The 21,767-nt window shown below is 58.0% G+C and overlaps 1 protein-coding gene across 4 annotated transcripts in view; it reads right to left on the bottom strand.

Moving 5' to 3' along the window:
* Positions 1–236: 236 nt before the first annotated feature.
* Positions 237–21,767, bottom strand: part of RGS3 (regulator of G protein signaling 3) — a 95,745-nt gene continuing 74,214 nt past the window's right edge. The window contains exons 11-17 of one of the 4 annotated variants that reach the window (XM_075560358.1): positions 15,152–15,449; positions 14,208–14,893; positions 6,376–6,443; positions 3,062–3,160; positions 2,670–2,731; positions 2,002–2,168; positions 237–1,162 (exon numbers count right to left, since the gene is read on the bottom strand). In XM_075560358.1, the coding sequence (XP_075416473.1) occupies positions 977–1,162; positions 2,002–2,168; positions 2,670–2,731; positions 3,062–3,160; positions 6,376–6,443; positions 14,208–14,893; positions 15,152–15,449 (1,566 nt within the window). In that variant the 3' untranslated portion in view covers positions 237–976. Of the gene's footprint in view, positions 1,163–2,001; positions 2,169–2,669; positions 2,732–3,061; positions 3,161–3,265; positions 3,620–6,375; positions 6,444–14,207; positions 15,450–21,767 lie in introns of those variants that run through there. The other 3 variants (XM_075560357.1, XM_075560359.1, XM_075560361.1) reach the window with 3 other exon arrangements.

The following is a 21,767-nucleotide window of genomic DNA, read 5'->3' as shown; positions in this document are numbered from 1 at the left end:
TGGGCACCCCTGCTCCGAAGGCCCTGGTGAAGTGGTGATACGAGCAGTGTGCATGGCACAGCGCCCGATGCAGCAAAGACATCCATTTACTGATCCAGGGTCACCACGGTGTGCACAGCTCCAGGAGGGGAGGAGGCCATGACAGGCCGGGAGAGGAGTAGTGGACTGACACCCCACCTTGCAGTCTTCCCAGCCCAGTCCCCCTGGAAGGCTCAAGAGCAGGAACACAGAGAGAGTCAAGGACAGGAAGGAACACAGGCCTTTTATTTCCTCCAGAACTTGGCTGCTGCACAGTCTGAGGTGCTGTGCTCTTCCAGAGCACCCCAGGGCCATCCCACCCAGGTGGCTTTCTGTGTGAGGTCAGACTGCAGCACCCCTACAGCCTCCGTCAGCTCAGAAGGCCTGGCTACCCATCCTGGACCAGCAAATTCCCTGAAACTGGAAAATCCGGTGGTTAAAATATTGCACTTGTAAATTAGGAAAACTGTTGAGGCAAGGGTCTCCTATCACAGGACAACGTGCCAAGCATCCAGCTATGGTTTAAATAAATAAAACGCAAGGAGGGGGGCTCTGAGCCGCAAGGCCTGGCAACCCCCCAGAATGGCCCCAGAGCCCGAGCCTGGGCCCCCTGTCCTGCCAGCCAGTTCTTTGAAGGAACTTGGTCAACTCGAAGTCTCTGTCCGCGCAAGGAGTAGCAGCTCCGGATCTGGCTCAGCTGAGTCCCTGACCTGCCAGGGCCCTGGGGGCCCCCTCGTACCGGGGCAACGGGGACCCAACGGGGCCAGCCCTTCTACTTGCTCCAGTGGCCAGGGCCTCTCTCGTTCCAAGCCTCGTATCCCCATGTCCGTAGGTCCAACCGGAGACGAAGCCTCCAGGGATCCTTCTTGACCTCTCCGTCTCAGCAAGGGAGAGAAGCAGGTGGGAAGGGGGGGCCCAGCCCTCCAGGTGTGAACGCTGAGCTCTGCCCCAGTGGCCCCTAAAGCGGGGGGCTCATCTTCTTCTGGTTGATGAGGTCCAGGTAGAGGTCAGAGCGCAGGAAGCGTGGGTACGAGTCCTTTTCCATGAGGCCGAAGATGCGCTTCTGTGCCAGGTCGAAGCAGCCCCGCGTGACGCTCTGCAGGTTGTCCTTGGTGTGTTCCCGTGTGTACGAGTCCAGGTTTACCTGTGGGGGCAGACAAGACGGCAACAGGGTCAGGGCTGGTTCCGAGTGGGAGCCTCCAGATCCCAGCCTGGTCACTTGCTGCAGGGGTGGCAGGCTCTATGGGGCCCCGCAAGCACCTCCTCCAGGCTCAGGCTGCTGGGATCCAAACCCCAGCACAGCCACACCTGCAGCAAATGCTGACCGCCTTTGGGCCACAGGTTTCTCCACCTTTGGAATAGGAAAGATTGGGATCACATTCCTGGGGCGAGAAGGTGAACGCAGACCCTACACAGGAGGTCCTTCGTGCACCGCCAGTACAGGCGCCCGTGCTTGTGGTACAAAGACTGCCCGGCAACCTACTTTGTGGTGAGGGCTAAGTTCAAGGACATACGGGGCTTCCCACGCCCTTGGCACATCGAGCTGACCCTACAGGGCACCATAGAACGGCCCTGTGGGTTTCCAAAGGCGGACGCTTTGACAGGAGCAGAAAGTCTTGTACCTCTCTCACGGAGTGAGAACTGGGTCGGAACTGCCGACCTCATGGTGAGCAGCCTAACCTGCCATCGTGGCCCAGTGCGGCCGCTAGGTCTCGTCCAGGTGGTTTCAACGAGCAGCCGGACCCTCTGGCAGCCCATCACTTGTGAGCCACTTCATTCAGAGCAGGAGTCTGTTCTTGCCTGCCCCTCCCCACCCCTGTTCTCTGTCCACACTGGGTACGTGGTTTCAAAGCCTTACGCTGGCCTCTCCCCGGCTTGAGCTTCTGGCTACTTCCTAAAGGGTGCCAACCCCGCCACCTCCCCCTGACCCCAACCACGGGCTCAGGAGGCTTGGGGGAACTGAGGGCCGAGTCAGGGTCCCACCTCCTTGCACGCCTGGATGGCAATGTACTCCGCAAAGATCTTCTTGGCTTTGGCCGCCATCTTGGACTGTGACTTGACTTTCTTGAAGTCCTCGCAGGCCAACCAGAACTCCAGGTTCTCCTCGCTGAACTCGGTGCGCAGGAAGCTCTGGAACACTGCAAGCCCGTCTGGGAAGAGAAGGCCAGGCCCAGGATGAGGGGGTGCTGGAGAGCTGGGAACCCGGGGATGTGGTCCTAGCCCTGTGATTGTCTCTTTGTGGGTGAGCCCTGGGCAGGTTGCCTCTCCCAGATCTGGGTCTCCCATCTACTCATTGGCAAGGCGGGGACCACCAGACCCTCTCTCCAGGGTCAAGCAGGATGGTGCCCATGAGGTGCCGGGTTCGTTTTGCCCAGTACAGCCCTCAGTACACAGAAGGATTTACTGTGACAGCGGGAACTGAGTCTGTTCCCAGTGGCCTCTCGCCAGGGATGCCAGCTCCTGCGGACAGGGCGGCGCTGGCAGAAGCCAGCTCCAAGGCCAGACCAAGGACCTCAGCCTAGGTCCGGCCTCCTCCACAGTAGGGACACCCAGGAAAGGAGGGACACCCAAGGAACAGGAGGACCAGGCACGTTCTGGGGTCTGGGCAGAGGGAGGGGAAAGCAAGGGAATGGCCGGCTGGCCCCACTTACATTTGTGAAGCAGGAGCTTCTCCAAGGACTCTCCCCACTTGAGGGCTTCCTCGGAAGTGGGCCTGTGGGCACAAAGAGGGGCACCATGGGGGCACGGTGAGGCCGGCAAGGCTCCGGCAGGGCACCCTTTGCCAGCCGCTGGGAATACAAAAGGGAGGCAGCTGCCCAGCACCAACATCTTAGCCCACCCTTTCCTGGTACCAGCCCCATCCTGCCCCCACTCCCTCCCCACCCTGGCCTCTCAGGCAGGCAGGGTTGCACCAGGTCCCCCTCGGAGAGCCCATCTCCCCATAGCTGTGCCAAGTCAACAAATGCCCCTTCCCCTCACCCCTGTGCTGGCGCCCCCACCCTCAGGTCCAGGAGGGGCCCTGGGGGTGTCGGGGTGGACCTACTTGAAAGACTTCACTTTGTCTGTCTTGCCCGCCGGCTGGGCACCGGGGGACTCGTTCCGCCGCCTGAAGATGCCCAGCTTGTTCTTCACGTCCTTGGCTCTGGGGGCCGAAGCAGAGGGGGCGGGTCGGTGAGACACACGCGGGCCCTGCACACGCAGGGTGGGGGGCAGTGTGGCGGGCGGGGAGGGGGGCTGGAGCACCTACTCCTTCATCGTGTGTCTCCTTTGGAGGTTCCCGTTGCGAGTGAGGTACATGCCTCGGAGCATCGCCATGGGGGGACCCACCAGCTCGGGGTCCCGGAGCAGTCTGCAGCCCCCCACCCCGCGTCCCAGCTATGGAGGCAGCGCAGGCGGCAGCGGCCAGGGCGCGCGATTGCTCGCTGGCTGGCTGGCTGGCTCTCGGGGCTCCTGCTCGCTGGGCGCCCGCGGAGGAGTGTGCTCGCGGGGCGGGCCCGCAGGGCCGGGACTCAGACAGCCGGAGCCAGGAAATGGGAGGGACCCGAGCGGGAGCGGAAAAAAATACCCTCGCTGGCCAACCCGAGAGGCCCGGCGTCCGCAAAGGGGCATGTGTCTGCCAGGGGCAGCCCCCGGCAGGCCGGCCGGCAGGAAGCCAGATCCACTTATTTGTGACCGGCCTCCCGTTACCATGGCGGCGCCCGGGAAAGGAGGAGAAAACCAGTCAGCAAATTGCTGGGAGGGCAGGAGCGTAGGCCCTGCCCACCGGGGTGGCAGGCCGGGCTATTTTTAACCAGGAACCATTTTTAGTCTCACCGCCCCCTTCCCAGAGGCAGCTGGTGTCTGTGCAAAGCTCGTGGGAAGGAAAGGGTTAAGTGGTCCCTGACAGTCCCCCCTCTTGATCCCTAGACCCAGAGCAGAGCCCCCCAGCCCACCTCCCAGGCTGAGTCACTGGCAGCGGACAGTGGACCTGGGCTGGTGGATTCTGACTCACAGGGAACTCATAGGACAGGGCAGAACTGCCCCTTTGGGTCTCTGAGAGCAGAGCGCCTCATGTTTCTCTCTTGGAGCCACGGGAGGGGGGGGGGATGGAACTGCTGACCTCCTGGTTAGCAGCCCAGCATGTAACCTAACCTGCTCTGCTGCCAGGGGTCCCTTGGGCACATGCGGTGACACAAAAGTCTAAGGGCCAGTTTAAGCCTCATTCACATAAGCAGTGCAAACGCCACAAACTTGCACAAACACCAACTGAAAGTTTAATTACTTAAAATGCTTATTTTTGGCTTTCTTGGTTTTTTGGTGTGTGCATATGATTTTTTAAAATATAATCTTTGTGATTCTAAACTTTGGGTTCCGGTTCCTCTGATTGAAGATGGTAAACTCTGACAGAGAGGAGGAAAAAAAAACCCCTTTACATTTAAAATCAGATCAGTTGTGGTCTGATCAAAATCACAACACTAAGCAAACCATGAAACAAATTTAAATCATTTAAATTTCCTGATGTTTTTCTAAGCCTGCCCCATTGTTGCTTCCAGGCTCATTAAGCTTGAAGCACTGAGCACTAAGACGGCTGGGGTCACCTTGTGAAATGAAGGGACAGTGGGCAGGGTGGTGTGGAAGGGCTAGAGCCTCTGCAGCCAGACAGCTGTGGGCTCAAGTCCCTGCCCCAGCCAACAGTTACCAGCAAGCCAAGGGTCACTTGCCAAGGGCCCAACTGCTCTGAATGTCAGGTGAGGGCCAATGTCCTCAGGAACAAGCTGTACTTTCTAGGGAAGGCAAGGGCATCAGTGCCTGGGTGGGCAGGAGAGAAGGTTCGGAAGCTGCCCCCAGCAGGGTGCTCTGTGTTGAGAGTCCCCTTCCAGGGCCAATCTTGAGGACAGAGCAGCCCAAGGTGGCACGGGAAGGGGTCTGGCTCTCTGTGGCTGGAGAAAGCAGCCTTCTGGGTAGCCAAGCCTTTCTTCCAGGTCAATCAGCCACAGAGCAGAGCTGAGGGGGCCCTGGAAGGGAAAGCAGGGGCAGAAGGGCCATCAGAAGGGGAGGCTAAGGGCCTCTGGGAGAGTGGGCTTTGCCACTACTTGGCAGGGGTGCTTTGGGGGGTGGAGACTTCATGCCCAACTTAAAAATAGCAGGTCCCCGGAGGCCGCGGGCCAGGCTTCAGACCCTATCTCCCAGAACCTTGGACAAGCAAGTCAGTTCACTCACTGATAAATCAAGGATGATAACAATGCCCAATCACTAGGCTTGGGGAAAACATGGAATGATCTGGCGTATGCAGTGCACACGGGAACAGGGCCCACCACAAGCAACATGGGTTACTGTTTGCATCAGAACCCCAGATTCCAAGAGTCCTCAACCGAGCTCCTCAGAATGTGAGGCTAGCGGTGATGGGCACGTCACGTCACGCAGTTGGCCCTCAGCACCCCTCCCCCCCATGCCTGCCCTCTGCTGCCAGGCTTGGCTCCACCCCCAGGAACCTTCTTCCACCCCTGGGAACCTTTTCCCACCCAGCAGCTCCAGCCTTGCGTGGAGCCTCCCCGATCCTACCAGAGGTTAAATAAGGGCAGTTGGTGCAGAGGATTATTTTTATTTATGCCCTTGCCTTCCCTAGAAAGTGCAGCTTGTTCTTGGCTAGAGAGTGGGAGACGCCTCCAGTTGGTGCACAGTGGCATGGGGTGAGAAAGGGCTCCTCGGGCAGTGGCCCTGGCCAAGGTCAAAGCTACCCCAAAACTAAGGAAGAGGGCCACCTGAGGCATCTGGGGGAAAGCTCTGTTTTCCACCCACCCCACCCCCAGGGAGGCCCAGAGCGAATGCGTCCATGGGCACTGCAGACCCTCAAGAGGAGGGGGTCTCCCCCTAGGAGCCACAGTGTGCGGGCCACTCTCCCGCACCTGAACTTGCTCCAAGAACAGGAGAGCCTCCCTTCCAACACACAGTACACGCCTAGTTCATGGACACCTCCTACCCCCTGAAAGTGAAAGGAAGGGTTTCCAGGCAGGAAAGCATGGGCTCCGCTGGCTTGGCCTGCACCGCCCTCTCGTGGTGGCGTCCAACGCCGTCAGCATTCAGGACCACAGGATGGAGGGGACAGAACTCCCTGAAGTTAGGTCAGCCTTCTCTCAGGTCACAGAGGGAGCAGAAGGCAACCTGCCCGAGGCCTCTGATTGGTTCAAGAGTCTCATGTTCTGTGAATATGAAGGACGGAGCTGGACACTCAGCCCCTGGGGCCACTGCTAAGCCCCATGACCCTGTTCACTGGGTGTCTAAGGCCGTGGGCAGGACTGGGCACCGCCTCTTCTCCCCAGCCTGAGGGCAGCGGAAGAAAAAGGGGGACCTGAGGGCCATGGATCTTCTCAAACGTACAGATTTTTGCTCTTTCTCTTCCGCGAGACTTCATCATCATCACCGACAGCGGCATCGGCCCCGCTCATCTGAAAAGAGAAGACAGACACAGTACAGTCTAAGGCTCCAGAGGCCACTGCCCATGCAAGGGACTATTCGGGAGCCCAAGCGTTCCAGCAGCCAGCCCTCCTCCCTCCCAAAGCTCCCACCCTTGCCTAACAGGGTGGAGGGGGAGGCACTGCTGGGAACAGCCTGTGTGTCGGCACTGCCTCCGACAACGGGGTCCCCTGGATGCCTGTAGGCCTGGCCTGGTGGGGAATCTCCAGGGGGACAGAACTGATGGGGGAAGGCATTGTTCCAGGCAGTGCGGTAGCCTGGAGACCAGAGCTCCAGTGGGGTAACCACCCCTCACTGAGCTTCTAAGAGCACCTATCAGGAGCTCAAGGAGTGTTTGCCCCATGGGTGCATGAATCCATGGTCAGGAGGCTGACCCAGGAAGTGAGTGTGATGGTTAAGTTTGGGGTCACCTGACCAGACCATGATCCTCAGTGGTTTGTCGATTGCAATATAATTATCCTCCATTGTGTGCTCCGCAGTGAGCAGCTCATCAGTTTAAGTGGGGGAGGGCACTTTGGGGCTACTACCGGCATCCAATAAATATGGATGTCTGGCAAAGCTAACCACAAGATCAACAGTTCAAAACCACCAGCCGTTCCTTGGAAGAAAGAGGAAGCTCTCTATTCCAGTGAAGAGTTAGTCTCAGAAACCCACAGGGAAAGTTCTACCCTGTCCTTTAGGGTCACTATGAGTCTGAATCGATTTGATGGCAGTGAGGGAGTCTGGCAAAGAAGGTCTCTCTCTCTCTCTCTCTCTCTCTCTCTCTCTCTCTCTCTCTCTCTCTCTCTCTCTCTCTCTCTCTCTCTCATCCTGCATCCTATTTGCAATCCTCTGACCCCTGGTTCTTGAGATGTGAGCCAGCATCCTGCCAGCCGACCTACTGATTTGGGTTTTTATCAGCTCCTGCAGCCACCTAAGTCAGGAGAAGCCTCCTGTCTGACACCGGGTCCACAGATTTTGGACTTGCCAACCTCCACAACACAGCTTCACAAGGCATTTCCTAAAAATAGCTCTATTTTTCTACGGAAGGGGGCTTCAGGATTTTGTAGAATTATAAAATGAAAAGAGAATGGATTTTTTCCAGAGCTTATTTTTCCAATAAGCCCCTGCGTATTATCACTAGTTTTGCTTTTATAGAGGACCCAGGAGGAAGCCTTGGCAGTGCGGTAGGTTGAGCAGTGAGCCGCTAACCAAAACGTTGGCAGTTCAAACCCACCCGCTGCTTTGTGGGGAGAAGCTGATGCTGTCTGTTTCCATAAAGGTTCCAGCTATGGAGTTATGGAACCTGGTGGGGCAGTTCTGCTTTGTCCTGAAAGGTTGCTAGCAGTGAAGAGCAACTCCAAGGCCATGGGTACGTGTGCTTTGAGAGAACTCGGCCTAGGCTAATGAACCTGAGGCCTCACTGCTGAACCCCAGGGGCCCAGACCCGGGCTTCATCACTCCCTGCTGCATTGCAGCTCACAGACTCCACCCACCCCACCCCACACCCATCTCCTCCTCCTGGCCTGTGCAGTACCCCCTTGCTGGGACATCCTCTCTCCTCTTCTTCTCTGTCCCTGCCTCTGTCCCGGCCTTCAGACCACTCCAAACTCCCACCTCCACACCCCCCATTTGCCTCACCCTGCCTGTATGTTTTCACTCCTCCAGGGGATAGATACCCAGGACCCAGAAGTGCCAGCCTGGTGCCCAGCCCAAATTATGCTCCCAGTCAACAGAGAGCAAGAGCCCAGAGGGGGACAGCAGGTCGCCAAATGTGGAGCCCAGCCCTGATTCTTTATGGGACTTACCTGGGGCTCCCTTCCCTCTTCTATAAAGCAGATGAGATGGGTAAAGCTTAAAAAAAAAACTCCATTCTTAAATCCTGAGGTGGGACGGTGGCCTTATTCTGGGGACAGCCAGCAGGAGTAACAACCAGACTCACTGGCGCAGCCTCTCTTACACCACGAGAGGGTGGAAAGATGCATGCATGGATAGATGGAAGGATGGATAACTGGGTGAATTTTCACTTCACATATGAAGTTTGTACTATGGGCCAGAACGGGGCTGGCAGTATCCCAAAGTGGTTGTTAGGTGTTGTCAGGTCAATTCCTTGGCTATTACTGACACCCAAAGGGTTTTCTAGGCTGGAGTCTTTATGGGAGCAAATCGCCTGGCCTTTCTCCCGGGAAGAGGTTGGGGGAGTGGGGAGAGTTCAAAGCACCATCCATTTGGTTCTGGGCCCCACCCGTAGCCATGGTGCCACGGGGATCCTCGCTCTGCAGAAGCTATCTCATCAGTCCTCACGGTAAAGCCACAGTGAGTCGGCTCCGGCTGCGGCTGGTCTGTCCGACACCAGCGCACACACATTTCTCCACCAGAGGATGCTGCTCCTCCGGACACCATTTGCAGGTTTCAGTGAGACTCCGGGGAAATGCCACCTCCTTCCGGGCCAAGTAAACACCCGCCTGCATACGTGCACACTCTCATACAATGGGTGACTACGGGGCAAAGGGCTGGAACCACGCCTGGGGATGGAGCCGTCGCCCCCCACGGGCTTCGGACACCTTTCCGCCTCAGTTCCTTAGCTGAGCCCCACCGTGGTGACTGCCACCCACAGGGGACTGTTGCAGGACTTCCCAGAAAGCAGCCTGACCCCCTCCCCCACAGAGAGGCACAGGGTCCTGGCCCACATGGCACCCTCTGTACGCAGGGGCTGCCAGCACTCCCAGCTGTAGTCACGCTGGGCAGGGCCCGGCGACCCCACCCGTGGGAACGGGTCCTCGGGCGCTGGGCTTCCTCCCATTCTAACCTCAGCTTCCGTACTTTATCGAATCCACACAATGGGCCGGGGGACCTTCCCACCCTGCCCGCCACCCCACCCCCTCCCCGCCTCTGTGCACCACTGGGAAATGGGCTCTTCCTTCCACTGGGAGGGGATCATCTTCGTGGGGCCAAGCCCTCACCACGCCAGCCAGTGGGGGGCCCTGGCAGCTCTGAGCCTGGGAATGGGCCCTAAGGGACCCAAGGTTGTTTGCTCCCAGGGCCCAGCAGAGAAGAAACCAAAGACAGGGTTCTGATTCCCAGTCCTAGGCACCCACTCCCCAGCTCCCCAGAGTGGCCCTCAAGTCTCCCCCACCTGAACCTGTAGTGAGAGTCTGGTGTTCAACACCAAGAAGCACCTTTGTGCCCATTTGCTCACTGCTGTCTCTCCAAGTGACAGTGCCTTGTTGAAGGGCAAGTGAAACAAACACAGCTACACCCAACCCTTCCTTTCCCCCAACCCAAGGGGTCCCCAAGTCTGCCCTGGTCTTGCCGAGCCATCTCCAGGACTTGGGAGCTTCCAGTCTCACATATGGTTATAATTCTAATTATCATAAGGGTCGTGGTTAAGATCTTGGTTCAACCAAACTATCGGCTAACTGGCCAAGCCAAGTTGCCTCCCCTCTCTGCCTGTCTCTGCTGGCCATCCAGTTGATTCCAGCTACCCCACAGTGAGGCCAGAGCTATAATCTCCAGTGGAGCAGATCCATCACCAGGTCTCTGTCTCCTACGGAGCCGCTGGTGGGTCCAAATCGCCAACCTGTTCTTCAGCAGCTAGAGCTGGGCATTTAACCAGGATACCTACAGAGCTCCTCTCACCCCACCTGAGCTTCTTTATTTGGAAAGCGAGGCTGATCCTTAAACCTGCCCGGCAGGGCTATGGGGAAGCGTGAGTTGTTAGCTCCTGTGACAAGATGAGCGCCGGGTGCCCGGCGTGGAGGAGTGCTCAGGAGCTGTGAGCACATGTGGTTACTTTGCGACTCTTTGTGAGGTTGTCAGTTCAAGCCCACCAGCAGCTCTGAGGCAGAAAGATGAGGCTGTCTGTTCCCATAACTATGTATATCCAGTCTTGGAAACCCTAAGGAGCTCTACTTTTGCCCGATGTGGAGGGTGGCTATGAGTGACAGCGACACTGTGACTGCTGTTTACTGAGCACGCCCTCTGTGCCAGGCAGGGTGCTGCATGCCTTTCCATTTGCAGCCTCACAGCGGGCTCTGAGACCTCCCTACTGGGATTGGCCCTGGGCACAGCTGAGGAAGCGGAGCCCCTGCGTCTGCTGTTGGCATGCTTGGGCTCTCAGAGTTCAGCCCTGGTGTCACAGCCCATGCCCCGATGGCCAACCCTGACCTGACCATGACTGAGGATTCCTTCTGTGCACTGTGCCCAAGCCCAGCCCGGCAGCCTCAGGGAGCCCAAGGAAACCCTGGGTCTGAACTCCTTGCTGTCCCATTACACATGGGCACCCGTTGGTTTTTAGGGCTCATCTGACTTCCAGCTAGCTGGGCAGGCTCTGGGCAGCAGGTCTGGCACCCTGAGCTGACAACCCTGGGCCGAGCCCGCCCTTTGCAGGGGGAGGCGGGGACAGAAGCCCAGCCAGCAAGGGGCTACGGCCAATGGCCTCCTCCTGGTCGGAGACTGACCAGGGACCCTGGGCCAAGTGAGGCCAAGCTGAGGAAGTCAGTGGCAGCAGCCTTTTGGGCTCAGCTTCTCTGTATGCCCCCCTCCCAGCTTTCTCTGTACCCCTTCCCCCTCTGCCTGGAAAAGGGTAGGGGTGGGCCATGGTGGTCTTGGGAGTAGACAGCAAGGTGGGACCCCTCAGTCAGCACTGGAAGTCAGACTCATTGGGTGAAACACAAACTCTCTGCCATCCAGTCGGTGCCAACTCATAGCGACCCTGTAGGACAGGGGTAAAACTGCCTTGTGGTTCCAAAGACTGTGGCTCTTCATGAGAGTAGAAAGCCTCATCTTTCTCTCATGAGGTAGCTGTTGGCTTTGAACTGCTGACCTTGCAGTTAGCAGCCCAACCACAAAGGCTCAGTGCTCAGTTTGCAAAAGCAAACCGAGGCTCAGACAAAGGAGCCAGGTGGCCAAGATTTCAGAGGCAGGGGGAGGCTTCACTGGGACTGAATGGGGTTCTGTCAGATGTCCAGACCTGCAGCCTCTGCTTCCCTCCCGGCCACGGCCAGAAAGGCCTCCAGACCTGCAGCCTCTGCTTCCCTCCCGGCCACGGTCAGAAAGGCCTCCAGACCTGCAGCCTCTGCTTCCCTCCCGGCCATGGCCAGAAAGGCCTGTCAGCATCAGCCGGGAGGATGGAATCTCGGGGCCACTGCTCCTGCGTGGTCCCTGCTCCTCACCCACCCTCCTGAGGTAGAGTCTGGGTGGGGACAGGCCATCCATGGCCTCTGCTGACTGGCTGGAAGTGATCATGGCTGGGTCTGCCCACCTGTGGGGCAAGAGCGAGGCCGACCTTGCAGCCGTGGTACGAGAGAGCTGGAGGTACCCTGTGGATGCCGTCGCCGCTTTGCTTCTCTTGCCTCCACCATCCTCCTCCTCTCCCCTTCAAGACACAATTACCACACACAGAGCCCCCACTGGGCCCCGAGTACCAGGCACTGCCTGAAACACCGAATCAGCCTCCGGCTAGAGTCATCTAGCCAGCAGCCCGTGTAGGAGGTCCTTTGACCGTACCCAGTTCATCAGTGAGGGAACGGAGGCTCAAAAGGGAGGACAGGAACTTGTCTAAAGTCCCCCACCAGTGAGGGATGGATTATGGCAGGGTGCCCCCTCCACCCTAGACTCGGGTGGCTGAGGGTATGAGTGACGATGGAGGACTTGGGCCTGTGGAGCAGAAACCACATGAAAGGTAGCTATATCGGGGCTGGCAGGCTTGGAGGTCCCTGTAGCTGCATCTCGGGAGGTCAGTGGGGAAAGCCACAGAGCAGGAGAGGTCAGGGTTCAAGGAGCTGCAGGTGGCTGGGGGGCCCTAGGGGACAACACAGTAGCACTCTAAGGAGGGATTTGAGACCGGAGTGGACTGCTCAAGGTCTGTTGGACTCCGGGGTAGAAGCGTGTCCCCAGACAGCTGCTGATATCAACGAAGCTGAAAATGCGACATGTGTCCATGGGCCCGTGTGAGTCATCTGTGTACCAGATATTTGTTCATCTATATCCCTGTAACAGGTCCAGGGGGCGCTCGGCTGGGGACACTTGGACTCAGGACCAGGAGGCTCAACTAAAGTGGCAGATCCTTGGGCTTCACTCGCCCTTCAGGCCGAGTGGCCAGGTCTGGCCTGAGGGAGCCTGAGGCCTCAAGCCCCCGGGGGACAGGGTCCTGGGCTCTCTCCTGCAGCTGCCAACTCCATGAATGGCAGCAATGTCCAGACTGAAGGGCACATCAGGGTACCTGGCGGGGTCTGGGCACCACGTAGAAACTTGGGACCTAGAGGCCTAGCACTGAAACTTAGACTTCAGAGTACATGGACATGTGAAGGCCACTGGGTAGTCGGGGGAGGGGGGGAGACAGTCCCAGTCCCTGGGTCTTCTTCCAGGTCCTTCTCTGGTGGTCCTCAGGCTGCCCTTCCAGCCTGAGCAGGAGATTTCCTCCTGAGTGTCCAGTCAGCCTTACTGCTAGTGGCCAAGAAGTTAAGAAGGCTGCAGAGACCAGGAGCTAGTCACAAGGAAAGATTTCTGGAATCCATTAGTGATGTCTGCAGGGGTTTGGAGTAAGGCCTGGCAGCATGGGTGCCACGTGCCTGCCCTGTAGCAGCCCCCTGCTCTAAGCAGACTGGCCTCCTTCACAGAAGGTCTGCCTGCTCATCCTCTCTGGTTGTTACTCTAAGCCCGTTCAACTTCCAAGGTCAAAGCATGGAAGCTGATTCTCCGGTCACCTTGGCTGATGGCCCCAGATATGCTCCTCACCAAGCTGCAAGATCTCTGGGGTCAGCCACCCCCTCAGGCACTGGCACCCCCTGCACCCACCTTCTCACAACACTTGTCCACCCAGGCTTTGCACTGACAACCAGCTCTTTGAGAAGGGGCAGTGGGAACCAGCATTCTCATAGGCCAGTCTCTGACGCCCCCAGGCCCCACGAGGTTTTGATTCATCCTAGACTGCCTGTGGTGTTCGTGCCATTCACGCCCACTTGCTCCGAGCAGGCTCAGAGGTGCTGGTGACTCACCCAAGGCCACACAGTCGATGAGGAACAGAGCCTGGACTCAGGCTGGCTGGTGGGCTTGCAGGCGTTCTGACACATGTCCACAGCCCCCACTGTGGTCCAGAGGCAGAGCCCGGCACACCGGACAACAACCAACACTTACTCAGCTATGGACAAATATTTGCCAGGGCACTCCCGGCCTGGAGCCAGGTTCTGATTCAGGCTGAGTCATAGTGTACACCTGTGTAGCCTGGGGCCAGCTGGCTGATGGCTCCAGTGCCTCGGTCTCCTCCTCTGTACAATGGGGCTGACAGTAGTCTCTGCTCTATGTGAGCGGGAAGGGGCGAGAGTAAACTGCTCAGAACAGAGCCAGCACAGCAGCAAACTGTGTGACCCCCCTGATGTGGCGGCGGCTGATGCTGGCTGATGGTATATGCTCTGTAGGAGGGGGCTTCAAAAGGGTCACGGGCAAACCCCATCACCTTCCAATGCCCTTTTTGAAGAGGCCCTCGCATTTCCCCAGCTCCTGCCCTCAGACCTGTTAGATCCAAACATCCAGGTCCTGGGGTGGACCACTAGGGGCGGGGCGACTCCCTGTGGGCGTGGCAAAGGAGTGGAAGGGGCGTGGTGTGCGGAGCCACAAAGGCAGGGGTTCTGGGTCCTGTTATACTGTCTAGTGGGGAGAAGGCTCTGCGGGAGGAGAGCAGAGATATGGCCGGGGGACCTCTGCTTCCTCCAAGGCCCTGCTCTGCCCACCCACCCCTCCGACCCGCGGCTTCTTACCTTCCTGTGCCCGGTGAAGAAGAGGGACAGGTGGTGCATGGAGCCCCCGTTGCGGCCCAGCTCTTTCTTGAAGGTGCGCGGTGACGGCACGCTCCAGGTGGGCGTGGCGCCCTCGCCATCGGAGCAATGCAAGGTGGTGTCGGAGGCGAAGCAGGGCCCGCGGGACTCCTGCAGCAGGCTCCCCTCGCTGTGCGTCCGGCGCCGCAGGGAGTTCTGCACGCGCAGCGAGAAGCCGCCCTCCGCGCCCTGGCCCGCCTCGATCATGCTGCTGCGCTTGCCCTCGCTGCGCTCGCCTCCGCCTCCGTAGCTGTCATCGCTCGTATCCTCCTCCTCCTCCTCACCGTCGTCCCCTTCATCCCCCTCCACGGCTTCCTCTTCTCCGGAGCTTCCCCGCTCGGCCCCTGCTTCCTGGCTGTAGGCACTGTCCAGCCGGACCTCAGGGATCACGAAGGCAGGCCTAGAAGCCCCAGGTGGATCCCCAGTGGCTGCTGGTCCCCCAGAGCCTATGTTCTCCTGGGCCGTGAGGGCTTCCGCTGCCACTGAAGCCTGGCTGGGTGGCCTATCTTGGCAAGGGGGAAGGTCCTGGGCAGGGGTGGCCGAGATGGAAGGGAGGTCTTGGCTGAGCAGAGGGTCTTGGCTGGGAGAGGGTTCTTGGCTCGTGGGAAGGTCCTGGCAGAGGGAGGGGTCTTGGCCTGGAGGTAGAGCTGGGCATGGTGGGGAGTCCTTGCTTGGTGGAGGTCCTTGACCTGCAGGGGGTTCCTTGAAGGAAGGTACGTCTTTGCGAGATGGAGAATCTTGGCTAGTAGAAGGTTCCTGACTAGAACTAGGGTCCTTGCTGGGTGGGAGGCCTTGTCCTGGAGGAGGCTCCTGGCCAGGGGAGGGGTCCTTGCTGGGTGAGAGGTCTTGTCCTGGAGGAAGTTCTTGACTAGGAGAGGGGTCCTTGCTGGGTGGGAGGTCTTGTCCTGGAGGAGGCTCCTGGCCAGGGGAGGGGTCCTTGCTGGGTGGGAGGTCTTGTCCTGGAGGAAGTTCTTGACTAGGAGAGGGGTCCTTGCTGGGTGGGAGGTCTTGTCCTGGAGGAGGCTTCTGGCCAGGGGAGGGGTCCTTGCTGGGTGGGAGGCCTTGTCCTGGAGGAGGCTCCTGGCCAGGAGAGGGGTCCTTGTTGAGGGAAGGATCTTCAGCACCCGGCCTCTGCCCTTCTTCCAAGGGCATCTCCCTCTTCTCATCTGCCTCCGACTCAAACATCTGAGCAACAGAAAGAAAATACGAAAGGGAGAGGTCACACACGGCCTTAGCCAATGTCACAGTGACTGATACACGGATGGCTGCCTGAACTCCGGACCCCCTGCCCCACAGTCTGAGGGCCAGCCATGCCACAGAGAGACCTGAAGGCCCCAGTTGGTCAAGCAAGGGGGAAGGGCGAGATGGCCTGCATTTGCCTGGCTCCTGTGTGCTAGCTACTGGTCAAGGTGTAATCCCTCCCTTGCTTAATCCTCCCAATGGCCGAAGGGGGGGGGGGGGAAAGTACCATTGTCCCCATTTCACAGAGAACAAAACAGGGGGGAAGTCAGTACAGGAGAAACCAGGACGGAGCCAAACCTGCACCCCAGCACAGGGCCACGAGGCAGAAGTCTGAACCCAGCTACATAACATCCTTTACCTGAACCAAAGTTTAAAATTAAAAAAAAAAATCAGCCTTTCAAACAAGGACTTGCCCGTCGTGTTGTGTTTAGGCTGTTTTGTGTGTTTTTAAGCTGCTCGGCGGAACCACAGGGATTCCGAGAAGCAGAGAGCATTTCCTGTCTGCGTGCTCCGGCCGCTACCCAAGGGAGCCTCAGGTCTTAGCTGGGTTCCCACCCAAGAGTTCACTGGGAATGGGAAAGCCGTTCTGTGATCAGAGTCTGAATGTGTGTCTCTCTCTGGAGAGGAGTTGGGCTCAGAGAAGGTCGGGAGGGTCCAGGGTGTCAGAGCCAGGAGGGGAAGCAGCCCTCGGGAGGGGGCTGGGCCTCCCTCACACCCAGGGGCTGGGAGGGCTAGAGCCTGAACCACTGAGAGCCCAGGGTGTGCCCTTCAAGGGTCACGGCCACATAGGACCCGTGGAAGAGAAGGGCCTCACACGTACTGGGCAACTCTGCAGACACATGGAGATGCCAAGACACAAACACACACACACACACACTCTCTCTCTCTCTCTCTCTCTCTCTCTCTCTCTCTCTCTCTCTCTCTCTCTCACACACACACACACACACACAATGGTGGAGAATCTCAGAGTGCAAGTACTCTCAAAACAGAGATGAAGGGCTCTAATGTCCATTTGGCAGATGAGGAAACTGAGCCCAAAGAGCAGTTATCTGTCCACTATTGCACTCAAAGGCTGTCCTTCCATGGGAGACTGTCTGCCAGGAGAAAGTCCAGCCAAGTCGCATGGGCAGGAGAAGCAAGGGTCCTCACTGTGGCTCAGGCAGCTGCAGAGCCCTGTGCACACGCATGAGGGGCCATGGTGCATCTGGGAGCACCGAGGCAGCTATGAAAACATGGTGGGGGTGAGATTGGCTGCTGGGAGCACAGAAGGCAGGGCCTGGTCAAGTGTGGAGAGTGCCTCTGAACTGGAGAGCTGGCCTGGGCTAGGGAGAGTACCCCTGGGGTCTCGTCCACAGGCAGGTGCCCACTGGCCCTCCACAAGGGGCGATTCTGCCCAAGGATGCCTGGATCCTTGGAACTTCAGACCCTGAGACCCCCACCATCCCAAGAGCCCAAACATTCCCAACTCCCACAACTCAGACAGGGAGGCTGAGGCCCCGAGATGGGCAGAGGGAACCGCACATCACCCAGTGGGAGCCCTCTAGCCTCCAGGTGATTCCATGGGCATCGCCAACTTGCCCAACGTGGAGAACTTGCTGTAGAAAGGGCAGCGGCGCCATGGTGATAAAGCACATGTAGATCTAGACAGCGGTTCTCTCATTGGTTCTCAAAGTGGGTCACAACCCCTTTGGGGTAGAATAACCCCTTCACAGGGGTCGCCCGATTCATCACAGTAGCAAAATGACAGTGATGAAGCAGCAATGAAAATAATTTTATGGTTGGGGGCCACCACCACATAAGGAACTGTATGAAAGGGTCGCGGTACGAGAAAGGCTGAGAACCACTGCTCGAGGGAAAAGTCTGAGGTCAGGGGCCTCTCCCATGGGCCCCTGGCAGCCAAAAAACTCTGACAGGCACCCAGAAGGGAAGCTGGCGATCACAATGCCGGGCCTCCACCCCAGAATTCTCAGCTGGAAATAAAGGCCTGGGTGTCAGGGACTCAGGCTGTGCCCAGGTGGACAGAGAGCTCCCCGCCGTCCACCAGACAGGATGGCTTGGTCCAATCAGAGGCTGGGCTCGGGTGAGAGCCCCGGGTTCTCAGTCCCCCACGAACCCACCCACCAGAGAACAGTCTCCATCTGGAGACGGCCACAGAAGGCGCCCTCCCCAGTGGCCAGACCGGACCCCGCACCTCCGAGTGTCCTCAGGAAAGGATGAGAGAGAAGCAGCGGCCAGGTGTCCTCAGGGCCTGGCTCCCAGAGGCCCCAACGAGGGAGCATGCTCGCACGGCCCCTTCCCGAGGTGGCTCTGAGTCCGAATCCACTTCATGGCAGTGGGCCTCCAGGGTGGGGCTGGGGCCCAGTCTGTCCGTCTATCCGTCCGTCCGGTGGTGGCGGCGGCTGCAAGCGCGCCCTTCCCTCGGGGAAAGTGCAGCACAAACCCCAAACCAGAAATGCAAGTCAGCCTGCCTCTGCTAAAGCCTGTGCTCAAAGGAGGAACGGAGGCCAAGCCAAACAAGGCCGGAGGGAAGTGGCACTCTGGCAGGGGTGCCCCGCCCCAGGCAGGCGGCTCAGAAACCACGGGGCTCCCAGAGGAGCAGGCCTTCGAGCCCAGGTGTCAGCTCTGCAGTGGGCGGGCAGTGCAGCTCCGGGTCAGCCAACACCATCCGGTGCGGGCCAGAAGCTCCGAGGGTGACACCGTTCTCTCAGGAGTAGCATTACTCCCCCACACAGAGGAGACGCACCTAATAAAGCGGAAGTGGGCAGGTTTGGGCAGGCCAGTGTTCAGGGGTGTTGGAGAGAAACAGAGGCAGGAGAGGAGGGGGATAGGAGGGCCCCTTACAGTCTTGCTCTGGGCGCTGTGAGCCAGACTCGGTGGGCAGGAGACTGGGATATGCTCGTGCGCGCTCCCTCATTCATTCCTTCCTGCATTCATTCATTTCCCAGGCCTGCATAAGGCCCTGGGTAATACCAGAGATCAAGTCAGACATGATCGCCTGCTGTCAGTTCAGTAGACAATAACAAAAAACAACCAGACTGTTTCAGTTTGGACCCCCCCCCCCCCCGCACCCACACCCCTACACCCCTACCCCACCCCCACCATTGAAACGTGCATTTCCACCTCAGAGAGCCTGACTCAGAATCTACCGTTGAACAAGTTCCCCCAAGCCAGCGGGGGCGGAGTCTTCTCCCTCCCCAGGGTGTTCTGGGGGCGGGGTAGGTATCTATTTCAGTTTGTGGCTGTTTGCTAATTAGTCTCATTTTTTAATGAGTGATTGTGCCTTAGTGCAAGGTTTTCACAAGGTATGGTTCTCCGGTCAACAGTTCATCCCCGGCAGTTGTGTGGCGTGGACCACAGTCTCCAGGCCCACTCTTCCTATTGCCTCACTGGGGTCCTGGATGCTGCCCGTCCCTCCCTGTCTTCTCCATCTTTGCTTTTGTTGCCTGTTTGGTCCCACACACCCGATGACTCTGAGGAGCGCGTTCTTGACGGCTATAATTGCTTATGTTATAAGCCCGCTGCTTATTTGGTTAAAAGGTGGCCTCCAGGAGCCTCTTCGGGGTCAAGTGTGAAGGTTGTCTGTCTCAGGACAATAGTCTGGAGGCTCCTCTAGAGCAGGGGTCCTCAAACTTTTTAATCAGGGGGCCAGTTCACTATCCCTCAGACCCATTGGAGGGCCAGACTGTAGTTTAAAGAAAAACAATGAACACATTCCTATGCACACTGCACATATCTTATTTTGAAGCAAAAAAAACCAAACAGGGCGAAAACACCCTATGGGTTGGATAAATGTCCTCTGCGGGTGCATGTGGCCCGTGGGCTGTAGTCTGAGGATGCCTACTCTAGAGTCTTTCGGACCAGTGAATCCGGTCTTTTGTCTTTTGTTTTGTTTTCTAATTTGAATTTTGTTCTACATTTTATTTTAACCCATTCTAACCAGGATCTGTCTTGGAGGCCGGGCACCATCTAGTTCATCTGGCCTCAGGGAGGAGGAAGATACAGGTCCTGTGAGGCATGAGTCCTTTCTTGGTTCTCCTTGGCTCCTTCCGGGTGGGAAAAGATCAACAGATGCTTTCTAGAGAGCTGCTCGATAGCTTGTAAGACCTCAGTTACTCCTCACCAGACTGGGTATACAACATCATCTTGACGGGCTGTGTTTGGTCCATCAACCGAGACGCCCCCAGGATCTATGGTCCTTGGCTTTGCAGTCCAGTGGCTCGGACCCAATGCCTAAGTAGTGTCTGTTACTATGCCCCCTGTGTGTCTAGCACACATGCACGTGTATGCGTGCATCTGCATTCACAAGTATGCATGTGGAAATATCCAACACCACCCCTGCATACACATGGGGGCTCCAGGGGTAAGTCAAAAAGTGTCACTCCAAAACAATGGAAAATGCAACCGGAAGCTGTTCTTCCTCAGCGTGTCCTCGGTCTACACGCTTCTGCCGTCAGTCCTTTCCATGTCTCCAAAGTGCCCCCCACAAAAGAATCCTGAGCTCTCCAACTGGCATCATGTCAAAAACAGCATGCCCCTTTGACATGTTCTTCGGGTTTGGGGAACACAAAGAAGGCTGGAGGGGCAAGATCGGGGCCGTGGGGTGGACAGCATCTTCCAAAGGAACCCTCCAAGGATGAGGTCGCGATGGGAACCACAAGGACCCCGCACCGCTGCCCCGCCCTCTCCTCTCCAACACCGTTCTCAATTTTCCGAAAACTTCTAAGTCTCGCAAGTGTCCTGTGTCCTTCGAGACGATCTATCAAGATGACCCCTTGGGGGTCCCAAAGGACAGTCGCCACAACCCCCTGAGCTGACCGCTCTGCTTTGGACATAACTGGCCCAGCAGACCCCTCAGATGCCACTGTTTTGTTGCGTTTTCCTTCTTGAAAGCACTCTATGAAGACTAAATTAAAACACGTGCGATGGAGAGACTGCTGCAGAGGTGTTTGAACACATTCTGTTTGGGATAAGCTTGTGTTCGTCTGAAGGGGGAGCCCTTGATATTCGCCCACAGCCTTCTCGCTTGTAAGTTTGCCTGCTCCCTGAAGATTGTCAGCCCAACAGGGTGAGCACCTGCCGTAGCTGCTGCTTCTTCAGCCCACGTCGGGCTGACTTCCCCATACTGCGCATTGCCTTCCCCCTTCCCCAGGATGAACTTGTGTCTGCTAGCTAGCTAGGGGTTCTCCCTCCCTCCCCAGCCCCGCCTCCGCTCCCTGGTTAGACAGGTGGATTTAAACATTTCAAAATGTTAAAAATGGAGATCGTGGTCAAATGTAGATTCCGATTCCAGCGGAGGGCAGAACCGAACCGAAACAGTGCAAGGCCCTGGGAACAACAGAGGTTGGGCAATCGCAGCCTTAACGGGTGTGGGGCGAACTGCCGGAGGAAGTACAGCCGGCCGCTGGGGGCACTCAGCCCGGCATCTGTTGCAACAGGCGGTAACAAGAAGCCAGCCAGGGCGTCCCAGAGAGCGCAGTCTGCTCAGCTGCAGCCTTGTGCAGGGCATGGACGCTGCTGCCCTCCCTCCTGGTGGGGAGCTCTATCTCTCCCATCGATCACTTCTTCGGCTTGGCTGGACCTGAGTTAATTCGGCCCATGCCTCGCTTGCTAGAAGCTCACAGGAAATGAACCAGGCCCTCTAAATGGAGCCCTGTTTAGGCTTTAATCAAATCCTCGCTCAAATCCAATCCAGGCCTTGGAAAAGGCTGGGGCAGAGAGGCAGGTGTGACACCAGGAGCTCTCGCTCACACCGGGTCTGGGGATGGTGGTGGTGGTGGGCTGCTTGAAGGGACTTGCCCCATGTCACCCAGGGCTGCTGACCTCAGAGTCAACCCACAGTTCTCATTCCAGATGATTCATCACACCCACCACAGACGCCACGCTCAGCACCTGCCCTCAGAAACCACTTCCTAAAGTGGGGGGAGGGGTGGGGAGCCTGTAGATCTTCCTGTGTGATCCCAGGCACTCGAGGCTCTGCCATGAAATGGGCGGCAGTCAGTGCCTGGCCCGAGGAAGGACAAGGAAGTGCTGGGAGCTGGAACATTGTTTGCGAGAGGGAAAGGCATTCCTGCCCAGCCGCCCGACCTCCAGGCCGGACTCTGGAAACAGCACTGTCCCTTTCCGCCTGCACTCCCTGGGTCCCTGGCCAGCTCCCCAGTTTCCAGAACTGACTTCTGGGAAGCTCCACGGCTAAGCCTACACGGAGCTCCCCCAGCCTGCCTCCATCCAGCTCCTCCAGGCCTGGCTCCTTGACACCCAGAA

Source organism: Tenrec ecaudatus, chromosome 10, assembly GCF_050624435.1.
Source record: "Tenrec ecaudatus isolate mTenEca1 chromosome 10, mTenEca1.hap1, whole genome shotgun sequence".
Taxonomy (NCBI): Eukaryota; Metazoa; Chordata; class Mammalia; order Afrosoricida; family Tenrecidae; genus Tenrec; species Tenrec ecaudatus.
Note: the sequence above shows the minus strand (reverse complement) of the source record. Positions and strands in the feature narration are given on the sequence as shown.